This window comes from Erythrolamprus reginae, chromosome 6 (genome assembly GCF_031021105.1).
Source record: "Erythrolamprus reginae isolate rEryReg1 chromosome 6, rEryReg1.hap1, whole genome shotgun sequence".
NCBI lineage: Eukaryota > Metazoa > Chordata > Lepidosauria > Squamata > Dipsadidae > Erythrolamprus > Erythrolamprus reginae.
The window spans coordinates 41,109,607-41,136,388 of record NC_091955.1 but is presented as its reverse complement, the minus strand read 5'-3'; the positions used below and the strand labels follow the sequence as shown (position 1 = coordinate 41,136,388).

General features: G+C 40.9%; 1 protein-coding gene across 13 annotated transcripts in view; it reads right to left on the bottom strand.

Moving 5' to 3' along the window:
- Positions 1-26,782, bottom strand: part of USP15 (ubiquitin specific peptidase 15) — a 230,599-nt gene that overhangs the window by 35,055 nt on the left and 168,762 nt on the right. For 9 of the 13 annotated variants that reach the window (XR_011559478.1, XM_070755598.1, XM_070755600.1 and 6 more), the window contains 2 exons: positions 26,081-26,196; positions 16,568-16,840 (listed from right to left, as the gene is read on the bottom strand). Coding sequence is in view for 11 of the 13 variants with exons in the window: in XM_070755598.1 (XP_070611699.1) it covers positions 16,568-16,840; positions 26,081-26,196 (389 nt within the window). In the remaining 2 variants the exon portion in view is untranslated. Of the gene's footprint in view, positions 1-93; positions 274-16,567; positions 16,841-17,978; positions 18,341-26,080; positions 26,197-26,782 lie in introns of those variants that run through there. The other 4 variants (XM_070755607.1, XM_070755609.1, XR_011559475.1 and 1 more) reach the window with 3 other exon arrangements.

Here is a 26,782-nt window from a genome sequence, read left to right as displayed (position 1 = left end):
CTACCGTGGGCCGGGTAAATGGCCTCAGTGGGCCGCATCCGGCCCTTGGGCCGTAGTTTGGGGACCGCTGAAATAGACAATAAGACTTAGAACTAGGATTGAATTTTATTCACAGTATCTCTTTAATATTTTTCTCTTTTTTTCTCTTTTCTTCTTCTTACTGTCTCCCCTTTACTCTATAGATAGATAGTTAAAATCTGGAAATCTAAAGTACATTATCCTTAAGAATATTTCAATTGTTGTTGTTTCCCCACTTCTTTTCTTCTTAGTACCCTATATAGATAAGATAGACAAATATAGAGTATAGACAAGAATTAGAATTGAATTGTGACACCAATAGTTAAAGTAAGCATTTTTCAATTGTTTCATTTATTACTTTATATTATATATAGAATATAGACTATTTATATTGCTATCTGTAAAGGAATTTAGAATATATAGAAACTAAAATCAACTGTTTAACAAACTAGATACTTAAATTAATGTTAGTTACAGTATTTCTTTAATATTCTTCCTTAACTGTGTTCCTTTTTACTCAATAGATAGATAGATAAGAACTGGAAATTGAAAATATATTAACTGTTTAATATTTTTAAGTATATCCCAATTGTTTCCTTCAGTACTTTACATTAAAATAAGATAGATAAATACAGAACATAGATAAAAATTAGAATTGAATTGTTTAAGGGAAAAAACCTATAGTACCTATTGTATTTAAACTAATATTTAAAGTAAGTATACCTCAACTGTTCCACCTACTATTTTATATTAGAATAAGATAGATAACACATAGAATATAGAATACAGATAAGAATTAGAATTGAACTGTTCAAACATAAACTATAGTAATTACTGGATTTAAAGTATTTATAGTATTTATATTGCTCCTTGTAAAGGAATTTAGAATTAAGATTAATTAATCTAATATTTATCAAATATCTAATTAATTCATGTAGATAAAATTAGAAACTTGACTTTAAAAAGTTAACTGGTGAATGAAATACAACAAGAATTATCAATCTGCATAAACATTTTATATGGTTATTTGGAATAGAATATACGCCATCTTAGAAAAGCAAAATCAGATCATAAAAGAGATGGCTAACTACAAACCTAGAGTTGGAAAAAAAACTACACCCATGACAACAACAACAAACACAGCTTCCCCTGCCTCTCAAAGGCAAATTGATGAGATGTTAAATGTAGAGAAAGAAAAAGAAAGCACATTACTGATGCAAAATATGAATAAAACCTTAACAGTAATGCAGGAGACCATGCTGAAACTACAGGAACTGATCACAAATAATCACGTAGAACTAAAAACTGACATATGGAGATTAGAAAATAGATTGGAATCTGCCCAAGCGGAAACACAAAAAAACGAAGAAAAAATAACAATAGTTGAAAAAAAGACTGAACAAAATGAAAAAAAACTGGAACAGGTTGACCAAAAACTCATAGATTCACACAGAGAGCTCGAAAATTCTTTGGTCCAATTGGAATTAGAAAGATCATCATATTTCTTAAGGTTCCAAAATGTAGTAGAAGCAGAAAATGAAAATCTGGGGGAGATTATGACAACAATAATTTCAGGGATATTACAGACCAATAGAGAGGAAGTTGTAAACGAATTGGACGAAATACACCGAATCAACACGAATTACGCCAGAAGACACCGCTTACTGAGGGAAATACATCTAAGATTTGCGAGAAGGATTATAAGAGATAGGGTATACGCAGCCTCCAGAGAAGGGAAAATGACATATAAAGGTAGAGAATTAAATATTCTGAAACAAATTCCTAGAAAGATTAGAGAACGAAGAAGAGAGTATAAAAATCTAGCCTCCCTCCTGAATAAAAAAGAAATAACATTTAGATGGATAACACCGGAGGGAATGATGATTAAAATAGAAGGAAGAAGAGTGAAAGTTGACAATGCAGAAAAGGCACAAGAGATATACGAACGTATAACTACTCTAGACTCAGAAATAGAAAGTGGAGACAGACTAGAATCAAGCAAGGAAGAAGAAATAGAAATAGACAGACAAATAGAGAGGAAACAAGACCAAACAGAACCAGAGGAAATAGGGAAGGAAAAAGGGAAAGAAGAAGGAACTAAGACCAGATCACAAACAGCAGTGGCAGCAGATAAACAAAACTAACTCCTTTCTCCTTTGGGGGAGGTCTCTAATTAAATGCTCTCAGATATTAAACTGATTTCAATAAATATAAATGGTCTCAATAACAACTGCAAGAGAAAAAAGGTCTTTTCCAAACTCCTAAGCCAGAAATTACAAATAATATGCCTACAAGAAGTTCACATTAAGTTAGCACATAAGAAATTCTTAGAATATGCCAAATTGGGAGAATTACATGCATCACTAGATGAAAATGAAAAAAAAAAGAGGAGTGGCCACAAATATGAAAAAAGAACTAAAACCAAAAGAAATAAAAACCGATCCTAAAGGAAGATACACAATGGCGGAAATTGAAATTGCAGGAGAGAAAATATTACTGGTGAATATATATGCCCCGAATCAAGAATTAAAACAATTTTATAAAAAAATACATCAAACTCTGCTTCAAATTAATTATACGAACATCTGCATGGTAGGAGATTATAATGGAATTGTGGACCCAAATATGGATCATAAAGCAGGAAATAAAAGTAAACTGAAAAGACCTATATTACCCAACACGTTTAACAAAATGACAGAAGAATTAGATCTAACAGATATGTGGAGACTGAGACATCCGAAAGATAAACAATTTACCTTTCACTCAGCTCCACACAATTCACTATCAAGGACAGATATGATCTGGTTAAGCAAGAGACTACATAAATTAATAAAATCTCTAGAAATAGAACCAAACACATGGGCTGACCATAATCCCATAACAGAGCAGCGGGAAGGAAGGAAGGGATGCCGCTGCTTCGCTGGACTACGGCGATAACATCAAAATATAGGTGGTTTTGAACTAATTTGAAGGCCAGTGTGCATGTTCGGGGAGCTGAAAGTTCCTTGTCTCGGTGTCCGGTGTCCGGTTCCTGTGCGGCGTCCTCTCCTTGGTTTGGCCGTGGGAGAGCTGAGAGCTGGGAGCCCCGATCAGCTGGGGCTCGGAAGATGGCGGCCGCTGTGGAGCGAGCGAATTCCCCCGCCTCCGAGTTCTCTTCCTGAGTTCCTCTCTCGCTCCAGGAACATTCCCACGCCGAGATTGAAGCTGGGGGGACGAGTGAAGGAGTTTGGGGTGAGTTTCGCGAATGAACAAGCCGGTGAGTTGGGTGAGCCGAACAAGTTGGACTGTGTTGGAGGAGGACGCTCTTGAGGGCAATGCGACCAGCCAGGCAGACCGGGACGCCGAGCAGCTGTGTGGTGGGTGCGCTTGGCGCTGGAGGAGACCTGGCAGACGGAGGACTGACCATTGCAATAGGAGAGAGGAGACTGAAAGGAGACCAAGGGAGGAGGACTGGTAGATCAAGGTCTGGTGGTGGGAGAGTTATACAGACATGGACGCCCCCCTCCCTATTCTGGGGGGGGAAAGAGAGAGATGCTGAATGATCCTTGACTTTTGAATAACCTCTGCCCCTGAGAACTTGGCACTTTGAGAAACTTGGCACTTTTGAGAAACTTGGCACTTTGAAAAACTTGGCACTTTGAAAAACTTGGCACTTTGGGAAACTTGGCACTTTGAGAATTCGGGATTGCGCATGTGCCGAATTGCTTTCTAGGCATTTCACCTCTGGCTCCGAATAAATATAAAATGTAAAGAGTTTTCTCCCCCTTAAAAAGACTATAAATCTTCCTTAGAAAAATATAGGAAGAAACAAGAATCTGCCGGCATCAAAGTGAATTTGAAGATTTACGATTTCAAGCAAAGACGGAGGCGCTTTCGCTGTAACAAGGAAGTGATAAGTGAGTACAATAAATCTTAAAATGGTGGAGAGAGGGAAAAAAGAAGACATCTCTAGCCTGGCTAATATTGAGAAAAAGCTGGATAAACTGCTGGATATTTGTAGTGGATTTGAACAGAGATTCAACAAAGTTGAGACTAAAATGGAACAGATGGATTTAGAAGTTAAACAAATTAAAAAGGAAGGGGATTCTTCTGCTGGAAAGATACTGAAAGTTGAGAAACAAGTGATGGATTACGATGGAAAAATAAGACAAATAAATGACAGAATCGCAAATTTGGAGGACAGACAGAGAAGGAGGAATTTGCGTTTACGAGGGTTCAGAATGGATTTGCCCTCTGATTTTAAGTTAACAGAAGCTGTCTGTGCTTGGTTAAATAAACAGACAGGCGTGCATGTCAGCGAGGAGGAGCTGTTGCGTGTTCACTGGGCAGCCCCCAGGAGAGACGGCAGACAGAGAGATGTGATCATCGCTTTCCTCAGTGAAAAAAAAGCAGAGATGATTTATAAAACTTTGAAGACTTCTACGAGCCTTAAAAAAGACGGAAATGAGATAAGGGTTCTGAGGGATCTTTCCTGGGAAACCCTGAGAGCGAGAGCTGTGTTGAAACCAATTGCAAGCCGGCTATATCAAAGTGGAACCAGATTTAGCTGGGGCTACCCAGTGGCCATCTTGGTGTTCCAGGACAATAAAATGTACAGAGCACGTTCATTGGAGGAGGGAAAGGCTTTACTGGATCAACTGGGGATTAAGTTTGATGAAACTGGAGCACTAGCATATGAAGGAGAAGAGGCTTTTGACGGTCGGAGTACCCCAGATGAGGAGGAAAGACGAAGGGAAGAGCAGCTGAAGGAGTTAAGCGGGCAGGTGGAGGCCATCAGAAAGGAGCAGAGAAGAACACGGGCTCTGCGTGAGAAGAGAGCCAGAAAGTGATGGTGCTTGGTCCCTTGTCTTGTTGTGGGGGGGGGGGGGAAGGAAAAGGAAAAGAATTATTACTATTACTATTACTATTATTGTTGTTATTATTATTATTTTTCTTGGAGATGCCTTGGGATTCCTGTATATCTGTCATTCAGTGGGGGAAGTCTAAGGGGGAGAAAAAGGTGGTTTAATAATTTAAAATTAAAGAAGAAATTAAAGAAGGAATTATTTAAAGGAGAAAGGAGGGGGGGAGAAATTTTCTCTTTTATAAAATTAAAAAGGGTTGAAAGAGGAGCTAGTTTGAGTGGGAACGCAATCCAGATAATGTGCCTCAGGTATGGGCAAGGTTTTTTCTTGTCTTCTCCCCTCTCAGTGGGGGGAGCACAGGGGGAGGCACGTTGGGGGGGGTAATAGGGGTAAAGAAAAGGGAAAAATATAAACCAAGGGCAAAACAAGAGGGGAAAAGGGTGTTTTTGGTATATTATGACGGAGTGTAAGATAATGGTTTTAAATGTGAATGGTTTGGGATCGGATTTGAAACGTTTTAGGATATTAAGGATGGCTAAGCAATATAAGGTGGATATTATGATTTTGACAGAAACACATAAAAGAAGGGGAGGAAGGGATAACTTGATTAATGATAGAAATTGGAAATGGGTGTTTGAGTCAAGAGGAACACAAAATAGTCGAGGCACAGCGATTCTGATTCATCAGAGGGTTAATTTTGAAGAGGTCGGAATTCAGAAAGACAGAGAAGGAAGGTGGATATTTGTTAAAGGGAAAATAAATCAAAAGAAGTTGACATTAGCAGCAATTTATGCCCCAAATGGGAAAACAAAACAATTTATAATAAATACTAAGAAGAAGTTAGACAATTTTAAGGAGGGCTCAACTTTTTTGGCAGGAGATTTTAATATGCAATTAACAAATAGGACTGCAAATAGCAGGATGTTACATTTAAATAGACTTAATATTCTGGATCTACATGCAGATATTTTAAACAGAGCTACATATTATTCAGCAAGATATCACACATTTAGCTGCATAGACTACATATTAATGAATAGGGGAGGTAATGTACAAGTTAAAAAAGTAGACATTAAAAGTATATGGATATCAGATCATGCCCTGGCAGAATTGGAAATAGGTCAGGAACGAAATCAAAAAATTTGGAGATATAATGCAGTTGTAACTGCTAGGGAACAAGATAAAGAGAAATTGCAAACAGAGTTATCAGAATATTTTAGAATTAATGATGTGGGTGGTATTAAACAATCAATTGTATGGGATGCATGTAAGGCCTTCATGAGGGGACAATGTATATGTATGGAAGCAGATATTAGGAAGAGGTGGGGTAGAGAGAGGGAAAGGAAGATAAGGGAAATAGATTTGATACAAGAGCAGTTAAGAATAACGAAAAGTAGAGATTGGAATAGTTTATTGAAATTGAAAAAGAAACAGTTGATGGTGTATGATGAGATTAAATGGAATAAGATGAGAATGGCGATGCGACAAAAAATACAGAGTTGGGGGACAAGATCAATGCAGCAAATGGCGAGATATCTGAAGAAGAGGAAAGAAAAATCATGTATTTTAGCATTGAGGGACACCAGTGGAGTGGTTAGATATGGTAATGACCAGTTAGAGGAGATAATGAGGAAATATTATGAAGATTTGTATAAAGAGGAGCAAGTGAAGATAGAAGTCCTCAAGGTTGGGAAAATAGTAAGTGAAGAAGACAAACAAATTTTGAATGCAGAAATTACACAAGATGAAATTGCTAGAGTAATTAAAGGGTTAAAACAAGCCAAAGCACCGGGCCCAGATGGGTTTACAGGGGAATTCTATAAAACTTATGTGAATGTTTTGCTGCCGCATTTGGGGAAATTGTTTAATAATATATTGTCAAATCGTGATATCCCGCAGACATGGAAGCTTTCAGAAATTGTTACCATTCCGAAGATGGGTCGAGATTTAAGAGAGCCTGGGTCTTACCGTCCGATCAGTTTGGCAAATCAGGATTATAAAATATTTATGAAAATACTGGCAAATAGATTAGAAAATATTTTACCAAAAATAATTGAAGAGGATCAATATGGATTCGTGAAGGGAAGGAAAATAAGTGAACCAATTAGAAATGTAATGAATGTGATGCACCATGCTACTGCTACTAAAAGGAAATTGGGAATTTTGAAATTAGATGTTTATAAAGCGTTCGATAATGTTAACCATAGTTACTTATATAAATTATGTAACAAATTAAATATGTGGGGAAAATTTTGTGAAACTATAAAAGAGATTTATAAAGGAAATGAAGCATATATAAGAGTGAATGGACAAAGAACGCAGAGTATTAAAATATTAAACGGCACCAAGCAGGGATGCCCTCTGTCTCCAAAATTATTCGTAATAGCAATAGAGATCTTAGCTAATAAGATAAGACAAGATAACACTTGGGCAGGATATAGAATAGGGGAATTAGAAATGAAAATAAATTTATTTGCAGATGATGCAATTATATTGACCCAGACCCCGATGGAGATGATTAAAGGTATAATAAATATTTTACAAGAGTTTAAGCAGGAATCGGGACTGTCGGTTAATATGGAAAAATCAGAGATTATGTGTTTAAATATAGATCCGAGAGAACAGATAGAAATTAGGAAAGAATCAGGGTTGAAATTAGGACTTAAAAAAATAAAATATTTGGGAATTTGGTTATTAAAAAACCCAGTGAAAATGGAAGAGATTAATTATAGAATAACATGGAGGAAAATGTTGAAACAGATGAGGAGCTGGAAAGATAAAAAGCTAAGGAGACTCTCTAAAATAAGAGCTTTAAAAATGATGATAGCTCCCAAGATTATGTACCTATTTCAGGTGCTGTCGGGGGGGTTATCGGTATGTAAGGTTAAAGAGTGGGACAAAAAATTAAATTATTGGATTGAAGAAGATAAGAGACCAAGAATAAGAAAAAAGTGGTTAATTGCGAATGAAAAAAAGGGGGGATGGGGAGTTCCATGTTTGGAGCTGTATAGGGAAGCTTTTCAAATGGAAAGGTTAATGGAGTTGCAATTAAGTGAAAATAAATGGGCGAAATTGGAAAAACAGATAAACGGGATGAACAATAGAGAATTAATTTTTAGGAAGTGGAATAGGAGAGATATAGGTAAATTAATAGGCCCAATGAAAGGGACTATGGAAATTTGGAAAAAATGGCAAGGGAAAATAGGATTATATAAATCTAAACTGTCATCGCTTTATGTAATAAATAGAGAAAACGAAATTAACTTAAATAGGTTTATAGGAGAGTTGAAGGGAAGAGGGATAACTAAGATAGAACAGTTATACGAGAAGGATGGCAGGCCAAGTAGAAATCGTATAGAATGGTGGTTAGGTAAGGGAAGGTGGCTACAAATAAATGCAATATGTAAATATCTAAATGAAAGGGAGAATAAAGAAGTATTATGGCGGGAGGAGACAGGGTTAGAGAAAATAATAAGAGAAAAAAGTGAGGGGATAAAGGCGCAAGCAACTAATATATACAAACTGCTAGTGCAGTCAGATGGGGACACGATTGATGGATTGACTAAATGGTGGCAAAATGAGATATTAGTAGAGGTACAAGAAATGGAAAATATAGTAGAAGATATAAGGAAAATTAAAAATACAAGAATTAGGGAAATGAGAAGGAAAATATTACATAAGTGGTATTTTACTCCCGTTCAATTCGCACATTTTCAGCAGAATGTCAGGGGGAATTGTTGGCATGGTTGTCAAGATAAAGGAGTGTTTATGCATATGTTTTGGGAATGCCCGATAGTGCAGGAATTTTGGCAAAAAGTGAAAGAGGATATCAATGGAATGTTAAATATACAATGGACAATCACTAAGGAAATGGCAGTACTAGTAAAAAGCAATGCGATGGGAGAATTTAGAGAAATAAAAAAAGCAGCAATAGAAAGTGCTCAGGCAGTAATAGTTTTGGGTTGGAAGGATGCGACAAAATGGACAATGCAAAATTGGTATAGGTACATGGTGGATCATATTCAATTTGAAATTATGGAAAAAAGGATAAATTTGGATATAATGAAACTGATTTGGGACGGCTGATGGGACGGTGGGACAAGGTAAGACGATATATGACGAGCAGAATCCGAGACCAAGCTACAAGAAATAAACTAGAATCACTCTATAATATGTAGACAGATATATTGCTCTTGGGTTAAGTGGATTATAAAAGAAATACCCCCAATTTGGTGGTGGGGAATGTGTGTATGTCGGGGTGGTGGGGACAATTCACATTTCACTACGCACTGTTTTATGTTGTGTGATTTTAAATTGTTAAAAATCAATAAAAAAATATTTTAAAAAAAAAAGCAAAAAAAAAAAAAAGAGAGAACTTTAGCACTTTTATTAGTTGCTGCTGACCGGATTTCCTAAATGAATTGAATTATTCACTATTACCTATATTTGTATTTTCTGTATTTTTATTGTTATTTTTATTCAGTTTTAATGGTGTTTTTAATATTAATATTGCTATTAATTGCTATTTTTATACTGCTACTAATTTAATTGCTTTTTAATATAATTGGGGTTCTAAGTAATGGATGACTGGGATAAATATACTTGTGGGTATGAATGGAATGATTGGTACGATTGGGTTGGTGGGGGTGGGTGGGGTTATGGTATGGATGAGTTGATTGATAGTAGTGTGAATGATAGATTTGACCCACCTGACGCTCGGGAGACAGGAGAGGAAGGGGCACCGATCTCTGGGGTGGCAGAGGGTCGGAATATCCCTGTGTTGCTGGGGAGAGGCAGATATGGCGGGGGCCACAGAGTTAGCCGTTCCAGGGGAACGAGGGATCGTTGCTTAATAACGGTCCCTTGTTCTCTGGGCTCAGGTTGCTGCTGCTTAATGTCAGGTCGGTGGTAAATAAAGCTCTCCTCATCCGGGATCTGATCCTGGATGAGGAGGCCGACCTGGCATGTATTACTGAAACCTGGCTGGGCCCAGAGGGAGGTGTTCCTCTCTCTGAAATCTGCCCAGCCGGGTTTCAGATATGGCATCAACCTCGACCCCAGGGAAGGGGGGGAGGAGTGGCTATTATAGCCAGGGAGAGCCTTTGCCTGCGTAGACTCATTGCTCCGGAAATTGCGGGTTGCGAGTCTCTCTTGTTGAAGTTGGACTTAGGGGTTCAGGTGGGCTTATTTCTCACGTACCTGCCTCCCAGCTGCGTGTCAAAAGCCCTGCCTGTGCTACTCGAGGAGGTAGCCGGGTTGGCGGTGGAGTTCCCCGGACTCATTGTCCTGGGGGACTTCAATCTGCCGTCACTCGATGAAACCTCTGGGTTGGCACAGGAGTTCATGGCCACCATGACAGCCATGGACCTGACTCAAGTAGTACAGGGTCCGACTCACGAGGGAGGGCACGCACCTGACATGGTATTCCTTTCCGAGCAATTGAGAAATGGTCTGAGACTAAGGGGCTTAGAAGCATTGCCTTTGTCATGGTCAGACCATTTTCTACTACGGCTTGACTTCCTGGCTCCAATCCTTCCCCGCAGGGAGGCGGAACCAATGAAGATGTTCCGCCCCAGACGCCTGATGGACCCAGAGGGCTTTCAGACGGCGCTTGGGGTTATTCCAGAGGCACTCATCCACAGTTCGGCGGAGTCTCTTGCGGAGGCCTGGAACAGGGCTGCTGCGGAGGCTCTTGACCGGATTGCGCCTTTGTGACCTCTCCATGGTGCTAGACCCCGTAGAGCCCCATGGTTCAACGAGGAGCTCCGGGAATTGAAACGCCAAAAGAGACGTCTAGAGAAGCAATGGAGGAAGAGTAGGTCTGAATCTGATCGAACACTTGTAAGAGCTTTTATTAAGACTTACAAAGTGGCGCTCAAGGCGGCAAGATGCGCGTACCATGCCGCCTTGATTGCATCAGCGGAATCCCGCCCAGCCGCTCTGTTTAGGGTGACCCGCTCCCTTCTTAACCAGGGGGGAGTTGGGGAGTCCTTGCAGAGTAGTGCCGAGGACTTTAACACGTTTTTCGCTGATAAAGTAGCTCAGATCCGGACCGACCTTGACTCCAATTGTAAAACAGAGTCGGCTGACAACGAGTCAGTCGAGGTGACTGGGGCACGTACTTGTCCACCTGTCTGGGAAGAGTTTGATCTGGTGACACCTGATGAAGTGGACAAGGCCATTGGAGCTGTGAGTTCCGCCACCTGTTTACTGGATCCGTGTCCCTCCTGGTTCGTTTCGGCCAGCAGGGAGGTGACACGGAGCTGGGCCCAGGAGATTACCAACGCTTCCTTGGGGAGGGGAGTTTTTCCAACACTCTATAAAGAAGCGCTCGTGCGCCCCCTCCTCAAGAAGCCTTCCCTGGACCCAGCCGTACTTAATAACTATCATCCAGTCTCCAACCTTCCCTTTATGGGGAAGGTTGTTGAGAAGGTGGTAGCACTGCAGCTCCAGCGGTCCTTGGAAGAAGCCGATTATCTAGGTCCCCAGCAGTCGGGTTTCAGGCCCGGTTACAGCACGGAAACCGCTTTGGTCGCGTTGATGGATGATCTCTGGCGGGCCCGGGACAGGGGTTTATCCTCTGTCCTGGTGCTCCTCGATCTCTTAGCGGCTTTCGATACCATCGACCATGGTATCCTTCTGCACCGGCTGGGCGGGTTGGGAGTGGGAGGCACTGTTCTCCAGTGGTTCTCCTCCTACCTCTCTGGCCGGTCGCAGTCGGTGTTAGTGGGGGGTCAGAGGTCGGCTCCGAGGTCTCTCCCTTGTGGGGTGCCTCAGGGGTTGGTCCTCTCCCCCCTGCTATTTAATATCTACATGAAACCGCTGGGTGAGATCATCCAAGGACATGGGGTGAGGTATCATCAATATGCTGATGATACCCAGCTTTACATCTCCACCCCATGCCCAGTCAACGAAGCGGTGGAAGTGATGTGCCGGTGCCTGGAGGCTGTTGGGGCCTGGATGGGTGTCAACAGACTCAAACTCAACCCGGATAAGACGGAGTGGCTGTGGGTTTTGCCTCCCAAGGACAATCCCATCTGTCCGTCCATTACCCTGGGGGGGGGGGAATTACTGACCCCCTCAGAGAGGGTTCGCAACTTGGGCGTCCTCCTCGATCCACAGCTCACATTAGAAAACCATCTCTCAGCTGTGGCGAGGGGGGCGTTTGCCCAGGTTCGCCTGGTGCGCCAGTTGCGACCCTATCTGGACCGGGACTCATTGCTCACAGTCACTCATGCCCTCATCACCTCGAGGTTCGACTACTGTAATGCTCTCTACATGGGGCTACCTTTGAAAAGTGTTCTGAAACTTCAGATCGTGCAGAACGCAGCTGCGAGAGCAGTCATGGGCTTACCTAGGTATGCCCATGTTTCACCATCACTCCGCAGTCTGCACTGGCTGCCGATCAATTTCCGGTCACAATTCAAAGTGTTGGTTATGACCTTTAAAGCCCTTCATGGCATTGGGCCAGAATATCTCTGAGACCGCCTCCTGCCGCACGAATCCCAGGGCCTTCTCCGGGTCCCGTCAACTAAACAATGTCGGTTGGCGGGCCCCAGGGGAAGAGCCTTCTCTGTGGCAGCGCCGGCTCTCTGGAACCAACTCCCCCCGGAGATTAGAACTGCCCCTACTCTTCCTGCCTTCCGTAAACTCCTCAAAACCCACCTTTGCCGTCAGGCATGGGGGAATTGAATCATCTCCCCCTGGGCATGTTTAATTTATACATGGTATGCTTGTGTGTGTGTCTGTTAGTATATGGTTTTTTTTAAAGCTTTAAATATTTTAACTGATTGGATTATTTATGATTTGTACTACTTGCTGTGAGCTGCCCTGAGTCTTCGGAGAGGGGCGGCATACAAATCCAAATAATAAATAAATAATAAATAAATTAAATAAATAAATAAAATAAATAAATAACATGGCAAGGAACAAAAAAAGAATATAGGAGATGGTCATTGAACATAAATCTACTTCAAGATGAGAAATATACAAAGATGATTAATAAAGAAATAAAATTATTCTTGGAAGAAAATAGAAAACAACCTACTACAACACAAACATTGTGGGACACACTAAAAGCATATACGAGGGGAATAACAATATCATTTGCAGCTAAAAAATTAAAAGAAGAGAAGGCAGAATATAACTATTACACAAATAGAATAGTTAATTTGGAAAAAACCCTCCAACAAGACCCTACAAATAACCAAACAATAAACTCATTAAGAGAAGCCAAATATAAAATAAACTCCATAGAACAACAAAAACTTGCCAGAAACATTAAACATCTAAAGCAAAAACATTTCGAAACGGCCAACAAACCAGGTAGATGGCTCTCGCAAAAAATTTAAAAAGCGAGAAGCGATAAATTAATCTACCAATTAGAAGATAAGAACGGAATATTACAATATGATGAACAGCAGAAAAAAGAAATTGTACAAGATTATTACCAAACTTTATATAAAGAGGAATTAGTAGAAGATATAAAAATTGTTAAACATATAAAGGAAAATAATATATTAAAAATAGAAGAGCCAGATAAACAACTATTAAATATGAAAATAACCATACAGGAAATCCAAATGGCCTTAAAAAAACAAAAAAGCAATAAAACCCCAGGTCCAGACGGACTCCCAGGAGAATTCTACAAACATAATAGAGAACTATTTGAACCCATATTGTTGGAAACATATAATGAAATCCTGGAACAAGCCAAAATTCCGAATACTTGGAGGGAGTCACAACGATACCCAAAATAAGGCTCAGATAAACAAAAAATAAGAAACTACAGACCAATATCCCTATTAAATGCGGATTATAAAATCTTCATGACAATACTATCAGAAAGATTAAAAAATATTCTAAATAAAATAATTAACCCAGACCAAAATGGCTTCTTACCAAACAGACAAATCTCAAGTTGTACAAAGACAGTCCTAGACATTATAGAATATTGTGAAGCCCATCCAGGAGAACAAGTAGCCCTAGCTTTTCTGGACGCAGAAAAAGCCTTTGATAGTGTCAACTGGCAATACTTATTGGAAGTAATCAAAGAATTAAAACTGGGCATTAAGTTTGAAAATATTATTAGAAATATATACACAACACAATCAGCCAGAGCGATAATTAATAATGATATGGCTAAGTTAATTTCGATAGAAAAAGGTGTAAGGCAGGGATGCCCAATGTCTCCTCTACTATACATATTAACTCAGGAAATACTATTAAATAAAATTCGACATAATAAAGAAATAAAAGGAATTAAGATAAAAGATGAAGAATACAAACTGCAGGCATATGCAGATGATATTGTATTTTTCTTAGAAGACCCTATAAGATCTGGCCCAGAACTAATTAAAGAAATAGAAAAATGTGGTGAACTCTCAGGATTAAAAATTAACAAACAAAAAACGATGCTCATGACAAAAAATATGACCATCAAACAAATCAAGAAACTGGAAGAAACCACAAAACTACAAACCGCAAAAAGAATTAAATATTTAGGATTAACAATATCAAATAAAATTATATCTCTCAAAAAAGATAATTATAATAAACTTTTACAAGAAACAAACAAAAATCTAGAAAAATGGAAATACTTGCAATTATCTATGTTAGGCAGAATTGCCGTGATAAAAATGGACATTTTGCCAAAATTCCTCTACCTTTTTCAAATTGCTCCAATCAATATTGAACAAAACTTTTTTAAAGAGATTAATAAAATTTTCTCAAAATTCATATGGCAAAATAAAAAACCGAGAATCAAATTTAGATACCTCCAAGACACCAAAAGTAGAGGAAGATTAGGACTTCCCGACCTAAAACAATACTATAGCGCAGCGTGCTTAACATGGATAAAAGAATGGATTAACCTGACAAATAAAAGAATACTGGTACTTGAAGGCCACGATTTACAGATGGGCTGGCATGCTTACTTATGGAAGGATGAAAAACAAAAACAGACTACATTCAATAAACACCCGATTAGAAAATCGCTCATAAAAACATGGTACGAGATTAAAAAAAATTTTACAATAAAATCCCCAGATCCACTATGGAAGCTATAGCCTATCCAAATCTGATAGATTCAACTAAAACTATTAGTTACAAAGATATCTTACACCCAAACGGAGACTTAAAAACTAAACAAGAATTGGAGTCACAAAACTATAAAATTGACTGGTGGACATATACACAAATAACATCTAGATACAATAAGGACAAACAAACAGCAGGCATAGCAATTTCTACTCAAACCCTGGATACGATTTTAACAGGATGTGAGGATAAACAGATAACCAAATTATATCAGATTCTATTAGAACAAGACAAAGAAAAAGAGGTGATTAAAAACCCTATGGTAGCCTGGGAGAAAAATATACAAAGAGAAATTCATATAGCAGAATGGGAAAAAACATGGAATGTAATAACTAAAATTACTTTATCCTCAGCATATAAATAAAATTATTATAAGCTCCTATACAGATGGTATTTACCGCCAGCAAGATTAGCCAAGATTTACCCAGCATTACAAAACATATGCTGGAAATGTAAAAAAGAAAAAGGCACTTTTTTCCACATGTGGCGGTCCTGTTCTAAAATTCAAAAAAATCTGGGAAACCATTCACAATTGGCTCAAGGAAATTACAAAGGAAGAAATAGAATATTCACCCGAGGGCATCCTTCTTGGAATTTGGAAAAAATCATACTCTAAGCAAACACTTTTCTTATTGACACATATAAACACAGCTACTAGAATTGCGATAGCGCAAACATGGAGAAATGAACAGACTCCTAATACAAACTTAATAATAGACAAGATATACTCATGTGCAGAAATGGACGAGATGACAAACTTACTTAAGGGAAATAGAATTAATGAATTTAAAAATATGTGGTGTAATTGGCACAAATGGATTCAGAAGAAATTTTTTGTATAATATGATACAAAATTGCAGTACAAATTGTAAATAACAAATGCCTTTTGTATGGTTTTATTCTGTACTTTATTGCATACTATTACTTATAAGACCTAACATAATTAAGAACGATTGTAACAGGTAAAAAAGTTGGACAAGATCTGTAAACTGAACAAACAAAATGTGGTATATGTACTTATGAAAACAATAAAAAGAAATTAAAAAAAAAAGAGCTGGGAACTTCATTAGCACCTGGAAAGAAAGTCTGAGCAAGTAGAGCAATAGAAAAAACCCTGCAAAGATTTAAGGTTTGGAAAACATTCTTCTTTGCAGAGAATAACAATGAAAGAGCTTGCAAGCCAGTAAAAGCTGGGCACATTGTTAGCACCTGTTTAGGGCTGGGAAGAAACTAACTCAGAACAAGTTAGAATAATGAAACAAATCTTGCAAAGACTTAGGGCTTGAAAACATTCTTCAGAGAGTGAAACAATGACAGAGTCTGCAAGGCAAGAGCTCGGAAGATCGTTAGCAGCTGGTTAGGGCTTAAAAAAAAGCTACATTCAGAGTATAAGACACACACTAATTATCAGCCCCTTTTAGGAAAGAAAAAGGTGCATCTTATACATCAAAAAATACAGTAAAACTTTAAAAAAATATACTGTGTATTCTATTTAGCATTTTTACTATATATCTTATTGTTAGGATTTGCCCTAAAATATGACAAATATTATTTATTCATTGACCAAATAATAATTGTAATCCAATTTATTCCATTGTCAAACGTACCATCTAGTCTAAGTTGTCTGTCATCAAATCGTATATGCCTGGTGTCATCTTTGACATAATTGATATCTGTATTGCCTAGACTGTTGAACTGGAATGTGAACAATCGTTTTTTGTGCCCTAGAAGTTGATCCTTGCAGGAATCCTCTGTGCATAATCCATTTTCAGAATCATTATCACCTCCCACAGAATCTTCCGACTGACTGTTTTCATTTTCAGATGGTAGTTCTTGATCCTGACTAGATTCATCATCTTGTTCATCAGTTTCCATTTCACCTGTGATAGAAGACATAATGATACAATGAATATCTTTGACTTTTGGATATGGAGATTATAAAATGAAGGCATAATTAAAGAGTTACAGTATGACTATCTCTTTCTAATGTAAAATTCTGAAACATAAATTTAAATTGTTCGTGTTAGAAGTTGAAAGACATGCATAAAACTAGATTAACATTATATAAACTATTCATATTGAGAAACCAGGACAGGTAAAGCCTACCTGATTTACCTTACATTTGGAAGATTTATTAAGCCAAAGGAATGTTACTAAGAATAATAAATAATATGGGTTCTAATCAATTAAGAGATTTCTTTAAATATTATAGGATTGAGGATATCACTGGCTATTGAGAGGAGGTAAATGGTCTAGGACAGTGATGGCGAACCTATGGCATGGGTGCCACAGGTGGAACGCGGAGCCATATCTGCTGGCATGCAAGCCATTGCCCTAGCTCAGCTCCAATGTGTATATGTTTGCCTGCCAGCTGATTTTTGGTTTTCAGAGGCTCTGGGAGGGCACTTTTGGCTTCCAGAGAGCCTCCGGGGAGATGGGGGAAGGCATTTTTACTGTCCCCCCAGGCTCCAGGGAAGCCTTTGGAGCCTGGGGAGGGCAAAACACGAACCTATTGGGCCCACCAGAAGTTGGGAAACAGGCTGTTTCTGGCCTCCAGAGGCTGGGGGAAGGTATTTTCGCCCTCCCCAGGCATTGAATTATGGGTGTGGGCACTCATGCATGCATAATAGCGCACGCACATGCTCTTTTGGCACACAAGGAAAAAAGGTTTGCCATCACTGGTCTAGGAACTTAAATATTTCAGAACAATAAAGGAGAAAAGAATCTGTGTATATTCTATACTAAATTATTTTAAGCAATTTCCAACTTATTCAACTATATAGGCTGTATTTTTAATAAAAAGAGTAACTCTGATTCTTTAGAATTGTATTCAATCTTTCTGCTAAGACTTTACATAAATTTTATTAAGTGTTGCCCATATTATTTTAAGCCCAATAATTATAACTGTATAGCATGAAACAAAAATACATATGAATGGCACAATTCTATTAGATGAAAGAGCAGTTTGTCAGCGTTCCAATTAGCACCTGAGAAATAAATCAAGTCCCAGTCCAATTCTCTCAATCAGAGCTCGATTTATTAACAGAACCATGTTGGCTACACCATTGTCATTTCGATTCTGAATAGTTCCCAGAATCCCACCTAGGTTAAGGTTCATTTTACATCCCCCACACCCACAAGTTCATCATGAGAGCCAGTCTGTGTGCAGGGGCTTATCGACTTCCTCTTCTCTTCAATTGAGGCAGAACAAACGGTGACCTTGGCTTGGAGAAAGGAATCTTTGGTTGTGTCTAGTAACTTTCATCTCTGATTACTCACTACCCCTCCCATCCCCCCTTGTGTTGTGTCAGGCCGAACTCTCTAAGTCCAGATGAAGGCTTCAGCCTGGCAGGCGGTCCTCGTTCGCAAAGAACCATCTCCTGGAAAATTAGAATAAACATATAGGGGTTAGTATCAGTTAAATCAGTTAAAGACATTTCGGTTTGGTTGGGTAAGTTTCACGAAACCGCTTGATTAATCTATCAGCTTTGACATCACAGCTGTTAACCCAGGTTGCTTCCGACTGGGTTTACCCTTTCCGATGAATCAGGTCCTGCAGTTTGCCTCGGAAAATACAGGAATCTAAAAAAAATTTCACTTCATAGTGAGTCTCCCCCTGAATCACTACTGGGGGAGGAGGCGACTGTGCACATGGCCTAATGTTGGACCCGATCACAGGCTTTAGCAGGCTGCAGTGAAATACGGGGTGGATCCTCCCTAGGATTCTAGGCAATGCGAGCTGCGCCGTGACCGGGTTGATTACTTTCACAATTGGGAAAAGGCCTAAAAATTTTGGACCTAGCTTTTTGCTAGGCAGCCTTAGCCGAATGTATTTGGTTGACAGGAAAACTTTATCTCCCACTTTAAAAGGGGGTTGAGATCGGTGTTTGTGTGCTTGTTTCTTGGAAGCTTTTGTGGTCTCTGTTAGCACCTTCTTGGTGTCCTCCCATCCTCTCTTCAGTTTCTCGATCCACTCCACCAACATGATGGACAAAGGAGGTTCTATAGGTAGTTCCGGCATGGGAACAAAATCTTGTCCACTGGTGACCTGGAAAGGAGTTAGTCCCGTACTGCTGTGTAGAGTTGTTGTACGCTACTTCCGCAAAAGGCAGTAGTTCAGCCCAATTGGTTTGTTGGTAACTCATGTAACATCAGAAGTATTGTTCCACTAGGGAGTTAGCTCTCTCAGTGGCTCCATTCGTAGTAGGGTGGAATGCAGAGCTAAGTCCTTGGGTGGAACCAATGGTACGGATGAATTCTCTCCAGAACTTAGTGGTGAATTGGACCCCTCGATCTGATATAATCCTATGAGGAACTCTATGCAATCTGTAAATGTGTTTTAAGAATAACTTAGCCAGATGTCTGGCTGTGGGCAGTCCTGAACAAGCGATGAAATGAGCTTGTTTGGAGAACAAATCAATAACAGTCCAAATAATGGTGTTTCCCTTGCTCTTGGGGAGTTCCACAATAAAATCCATTGCTATCTCTTCCCAGGGCCTGCTAGGATCGGCAACTTGCTGCAACAACCCTAAAGGTTTAGCAGGCCTATGTTTCCTGGTGGCGCAGGTGGTACAACTTTTCACATAATCTTCGACTTCTGCTCGCATCCTAGGCTACAAGAATTGTCTTCGCAGTAGGTGCAATGTTTTCAGGAACCCGAAGTGACCCCCTAGTCTGGAGTCATGACTCCGTTGGACAATTTCTATTCGCAGGCTGACAGGCACATATAATTTGGCTCCCTTCCAAGCTAAACTTCTCTTAGTGTCAGGATTTCCTTGTGGTTGTCGAACAACTGGTCAGTCGTTAAGGTAGACTTCAATCTGGTTTCCCACTCCTTTTTTTGGGTGATGATTGTCTCCTCATCTGGCCTCGAGTGTGGACAGGAGCAGCTTTCTCCTTAGGTTCCGAAGATGAAGGGGAACATGGGATGATCGGGTGGATTTCTTCTTCTCTTTGGCTGTTATACTGGGGTTTACGCGACAAGGCGTCCGCAAGAAGATTCTTCCCAGCCGGGATGTGCTTCAGTGTGAAGTCAAATCGTTTGAAGTATTGAGTCCATTGTACTTCTTAGGAGAAAGCTTTCAGGGATTTTTTTAATGCCTCAAGGTTCTTATGCTCAGTCCACATCTCGAAAGGAATTGGTCCACCCTCTAAGAAATGTCTCCATGCCTCCAATGCCACTCGAATAGCAAATGCTTCCTTCTCCCATATGGCCCATCTCCTTTCGATGGGGATCAGCTTTTTAGAAAGGTATGCACATGGCAACAACTGTCCTTCACCATTCTCTTGTAGCAACACAGCTGCCACTGTCACATCACTGGCATCTGACTGAATCACAAACTTTCATGTTAGGTCCGGATGTTGCAGGATTGGTTCCTTTGCAAAAAGTCTTTTTAGGCCTTCGAAAGCCTTTTGGCATTCCATTGTCCATCTAATTGGCTGAGAATGTTTGGGCTTAGTAGGAGTGGAACCGGTTTTTAGGAGTTCAGTTAAGGGCAAAGCAACTTCAGCGAAAGCTGGAATGAATTGTCGATAGAAATTTGTGAATCCTAAGAAACTCTGCAGTTGTCTGTGCGTGCGGGAAGCTTGCCAGTCAAGCACAGCCTTCACCTTGGCTGGGTCCATCTCTATGCTTTGGTTGCTATGCGGTATCGAACATAGTCTACTGAAGTTTTGTGAAATTCACATTTGGAAAGTTTCACATAGAGCTTAGCAGCCAAAAGTTTTTTCAAGACTTGCCTCACCAATTTGACGTGTTCAGGTAGGTTCTGACTATAGATAAGAATGTCATCTAAATACACAAGGACACCATCGTAAAGGTGGGTGTGTAATACTTAATTGATGTACTGCATGATTTCCGCGGGGGCTCCTTTTATGCCAAATGGCATCACACGGAATTGGAAACTCCCCAAAAACTGTCTTCCACTCATCCCGTTCCTTTATTCAGATGCAATAATAAGCCTCTCTTAAATCCAGCTTGGTGAATATTTTCCCCTTTGCTAGATGATTGAGTAGATCATAAGTGGGAGGGGATAAGTGTTTTGTATGCATAATGCATTTAGATTGTGAAAATCCGCTACCAGATGAATGCCTCTGTACTTTTTCTCCTTAAAGAGCACCGGGGCTGCTATCTTGGAATTCACAGGCTGAATGAATCCCCTTCTCAGGTTGGTGTCTATGTACTTTCTCAGCTCTTCCATCTCCCTTGGTGACATTGCATACATTCTAAGTCTTGGGAGAGCTGCCCCTGGCTCAAGTTCTATTGCACGGTCTGTGAGGTGGAAATTCATTGCAATCTTCCTCACTGAAAACTCTCTCCAAGTCTCTATATTCAAGGGGTATCTTTTGGAGACCTTTCCTTCATCGTTGCTGCTACTAAGGGCCCATCTGCTCTCACTTGGGGGAAAGGACTTTTCTTGTCATTTTTTCTGTGTGTGGGGTAGGCCCCATGTGGAGGAAAAGCTTGCGATATCCATCCTCCCACTTTATAGTGGGGGTCCATTTATCCAACCAAACCCAGTATGATGGCTTCTGACATTTTGGGGGTGACTATGAACCACAGGAGTTCACGGTATCGACCTATTTGTAACTCAACTAGTTCTGTCAGGAGCGTGGCTGGCGCTCCGCCTATGAGGGAACCATCCACTTGTTGGAACCGGATGGGTTTGGCTAAAGGTTTGGTTTGGATTTTTAATCTTTGAACTACTGCTTTGCTGATTAGACATCTGGAGCATCCTGTGTCTAGCAGGGCCTTTACTTCCCCCTCCCCCTGTGGTGATTACTTTAATCTTCGCCTTAAGGATGAATGGGGGAATGGTTTCACTCACCATTGGGTCGTCTTCTCCAGCAGGTTCCTCATTCCAGTTGGGGCTGGGTCCTGAAGGGATGGCTTATTCGGCTCCAGGAGTATCCTCAGGAGGAAACAGCTCCATTGTTTGAAAAGCCCAATGCCCTGATTCAGAGGGTCTTCCAGGTCTTCTCCTTGCTGTTGCGCAAGGTTTGGCTCTTGGGAGAGAGAAGGAGCTGGTGCCAGGCACTCAGATGCTCTGTGTCCTTGTTTAGAAAACCGGTAGCAATTTATTCCCCTCATGGCCTCTGAACAAGAAGGCCCCAGCTTGAGAAGGGAAGGGCGGCATTCTGGAGGTCTGTTGGAGGCATGGCTGGGGGGTGGGTTCTTTTCAGTACAAACCACCTCCTCCAAAGTAATCGCCGTGGCGCACCAATTCTGAATGGCCCAAGGGATTCCCCGGATTTTACATGACCTTCTTAATTCTGGGTCAAGAGCATTTTTAAAAGTATGGATTAATAATCTTTCAGGCCAGTACCTTAATTTTCCTGCAGCTTTTCTGAACTCCCACACCAATTCCATCACTGGTCAGCCTGCTTGTTTTCTGCATCTACCTAGCTTGCAACGTCTTCAAATCTCAATCTCATTATCTCAACAAACCCCACCACATCGTTTAGTTCAAGAGCGGCTTCATCAAATAGTTCAGCTATAAACTCAGTTGCTTCCCCTTCATTTAAAGCCTCAGAAATGTCCTCAGTCGGCTCACGATCTTTTGGAAACAAATGGCAGTGTTGCCTTACAAATGCTACCACTCTGTAGAGAAAGTAATTACGTTTCTTCGGATCCCCATCACATTTTGCCTGGAAGGAAGGTGGGCTGGGCAATCTGGGGGGGGGGGGACTGCAGCAGGCAAGGCGGCAGGCAAAGGGGTGTTAAACAATGCATGCATCCACCCCACTGAGGAGGGGGCTCCTGTCTCACTCTCATTCCGCTGGCAGGGGAAGGCCCAGGGGGAGGAGGCTGGGCAGGAAAAGAAACGGTAGTCGTTCTCACAGTTTCACTCAAAAGGCTTGGCTGTTGGAATTCCTGAGCAGGGGGGAAGTAAGGGCCCCACTGCCACTGGGACCATCCTATCCCCAGAATATACACTGTCCCAGGTGTCTTCATCTCAGGGTGTTCCCCAGGCTCTTGTCTCCTTTGCTTGGGGCCTCCCCAATTGGATCTGGGTACCAGCCTGGGCTCAAAAGGAAGGATCACCCAGGTAGTTTTCAATTCTGCTGGAGCACCTTTAGGAGTTTCACTCGCAGCCATGTGGAAAGAGTTTCTTCACTTCGCCGGGTCTCCTTCCCTAACCCAGCATTTCAAGACCCATCCGGGGGTCTGGGGGTTCTGTTTAGGGGTTGTTCCACTTACACTCAGATGTCCAAAATAGTCGGGGAGATCTGCGAGGGACTGGCTCCTGGACACCGATTGCAGGCTCCCAAATTCAGGCTGGTGGACAACTTGGCTTCTCAGCAATCTCCAATCTATGTGGGGCGACCAGCCGGCACTGAATTGTGTCTCAATTCTCTTGGTCAGAGGGTCCTGGCCTCCCAAGGCTCCAAGAAGACACAAATCCTGAGGGAAGGGTCATTTCATCAGCAGGTCTCTTCTGCCGTGCCCCTCCTGTGCCTTCATCTCTTTTTACTCCATCTGGAGGAGTAGTTCTGGAAATTCCAAACCCTCCTTCCTTAGGGTCTTCGGCTAACCCCTTCTTTTGCATTTATCCTGAGTTTACTCCTCCGCCAGTAGCTGGCAGCGGAGGGAGGGGCGCTCAGGCCCCCTGAAGAAGATGAGAATTGGAATTTGCTGTCAGTGTTCCAAATAGCACCTGAGAAATAAATCAAGTCCCAGTCCAATTCTCTCAATCAGAGCTCGATTTATTAACAGAACCCTGTTGGCTACACCATTGTCATTCCGATTCTTAATAGTTCCCAGAATCCCACCTAGGTTTAGGTTCATTTTACATCCCCGACACCCACAAGTTCATCACGAGAGCCAGTCCGTGTGCAGGGGCTTATCGACTTCCTCTTCTCTTCAATTGAGGCAGAACAAATGGTGACCTTGGCTTGGAGAAAGGAATCCTTGGTTGTGTCTAGTAACTTTCCCCTCTGACTACTCACTATTCCTCCCATCCCCCCTTGTGTTGTGTCAGCTGAACTCTCTAACTCCACATGAAGGCTTCGGCCTGACACAGTTATTGCAAAGCCACATTCTTTCACAATTTCTCGACATAAAATACATTTATTTTAAAAGAGAACAGATCAATCTCATGAGACATGTAAAGTATTAACCTCTTTTAATAACATACTTTTAACAGTACACACTAACTGAATTATAATATACAGCACCGGTTCCCAAACTACGACCTGTGGGCCGCATGCGGCCCACTGAGGCCATTTATCCAGCCCACGGGTGAGTGTTAGGAGCACAGGATGCGTCTGCATCCTGGGCTCCTAGCCATGTTCCCTCTAGTGCAGCGGTCCCCAAACTGCGGCCCGCAGCCTGCATGCGCCCCCGCTGAGGCCATTTATCCAGCCTGCAGGTGTGACAGGAGCACACTGTTCCCTCTAGCGGCTAAGGGAGCTGGGCATCGGAGTTGGGGCGGGAAGGGGCAAGGAAAGTACAGGGAAGTCTTGCATTAGTGAAGGTTCATGTGCGCCTGTGTGCGCGAGCTCCCCGTTCCACTGCCAGCCCACCATGTGCCTGGGGGGTGGGGAGGCTGAGCACTCCGCCGCAAACTTCCAAGAGGCTCAGCACCAGCCCATCCGTGGCAGGCGGTGCCAGGGGCGGCAGCGGCTCCCTCTCCTTCCCCACTGCCTGTGTCTATCGCTGGCGGCCTCCCACCAAGACGGGGATTGTGCCTGGAAGAGGCGGTGAGTCTTTGTGCCCGCTTGCTGAGGCACCTCCGCATCTGAAGCCGGAGCGACAGCGGCAAGAACATCCCCTTCGATCTCATTTCACCCGAGGTAAAGGAAGGCCTGCCGAAAGCCAAGCTGGGCACAACACACACACATACACGCACACACCCGCCTCTTCCTCCTCTTTGAGTTGCTGGCTCCAGTTTTCTGAATGGGGATTGAATGGGAGTCCGGAGTCGGAGGGTGGAGGCTTGTCGGGCAAGTCCTCCATGGGGAGAGAAGAGGGAAGGTGAAAGAGCGAAAAGAGAGAGAGAGAGAAGTGGAGAGAAAGAAAGAAAAGGGAAAGAGAAGGGAAAAAGAGGGAGAGAAAGAGAAGTGGAGAGGAAGAAGGAGGGAAGGAAGGAAGGGGGAGAAAGAGAGGGAGGGAGGAAGAAAGATAGCAAGAGAGAGAGAGTGAGAAAGAGAGAAAGAGAAAGAGAGCAAGAGAGAGAACAAGAGAGCAAGAGAAAGTAAGAGAAAGAATGAGTGAGAGAGAAAGAAAGCAAGAGAGAGAGAGAGAGAAAGGAGAGGAAGGCATGAGGGAGGGAGGGAACAAGGAAGGAAGGAAGGAAGGAAGGAAGAATGAAATGAATGGAGGGATGGAGGAAGAAGGAAGGACTTTTTTGGGGGAGGTGTAATTTTTTAAAAAATTTTCTCTCAACATACATTCAAACAATACAGTGTACCATCTAATTTTTCATGAATAAAATGTGGTATTTTGTTAGTAACTAATATCAATCATCAAAAAAGTTGCAATTTTTTTTCTAATGTTGTCATCCAGGTACATACTTTTCTTTTAATTAAATTCCCTCCTTAATGTTCCTTCAAAAAGTAGACCAATTATATTTCTAATTTATTAACCATTATGCCAAAGTGCTTCCTTCTTTCGTTGTACATTTTTCTATAAACCAAGAAAACTTGTATAGCCAATCAGATGTTAACAAAAGAAAATTAAAAACAAAACATAAACAAAGATGAATTTCAGACTTCTTCCCCCCCCCCCTCTAAATAGTACGTTCCCATTTCCTTTTTTAGTTTAAAATAAGGTATGTGCAGTGTGCATAGGGATTTGTTCATAGGTTTTTTTTATAGTGTGGCCCTCCAACAGTCCGAGGGACAGTGAACTGGCCCACTGTGTAAAAAGTTTGGGGACCCCTTGATATACAGTATATGAAATAAGATTTGAGCCTATGACAACAAAAAAGTTCTTATGTTTGTACTTTTTAACTTCACAAGTATTAAGGAGAGTCTTTTTTCTACATTTATTAGAATGTTAACAAGGATTATGAATTAAGGATAACAAGATGCTGAAAGGCAATTGACAAGGCAAAATAAGCTTTAAAAGAAGACAGCACAGTTTAACATTAGAGCAGATTTTGAAAATCAAGCCTTACTTGGAGATCCTTCTTCATGAATTCCATTTGGACCATTACCATTGATACTATTGTCCTTGCAGCACTGGAGTGATGCTTCAGTGTCTTCTGTTTCAGCAGACGTTTTCACATATCGACTGAAATGCACAAAGCAATTATTATACCGATCTTTTTGTTACTATACTTTTTTAAACAATGATATAATGCAATGAAATTAACCATTAAAAGTTTGGATATCGATCAAAGATGGCGCTGACAAAGGCTGCCTCGGTGAAATGCTCTCAAATGGTTTCTTTATTTTCTTTTTTAAAAAAATAATTTTTATTATTTATTTACACTAAAAAGTAGACAAGACAAATACAAACAAGAAAAAAGAAAAAAAGAAAAAAAGAAAAGAGAAAAAAAACCATAAAGCAAAGCAAACAAATTAACATATATTTGCCAACCTACAAGTTGGCCTTGTTGTTACAGCGTTCACTGTTGTTATCTATTTACATAAATCTTGGCTACATATGTTTCACATATTTAGTATTTTATAGTATAAGAATAATAAAGAGTAACAAGATTGCTTGTAATCAACACACTTGACTGTAATGTGATTATTTAAAGCTTTAAATAGTTTTTTTGGTCAACCCAATTATACCATCTTTTCCATGTCTGATAGAATTCTGTATTGTCTTTTTGTCGAATTTCCATTGTCAATTTATCCATTTCAGCAATTTC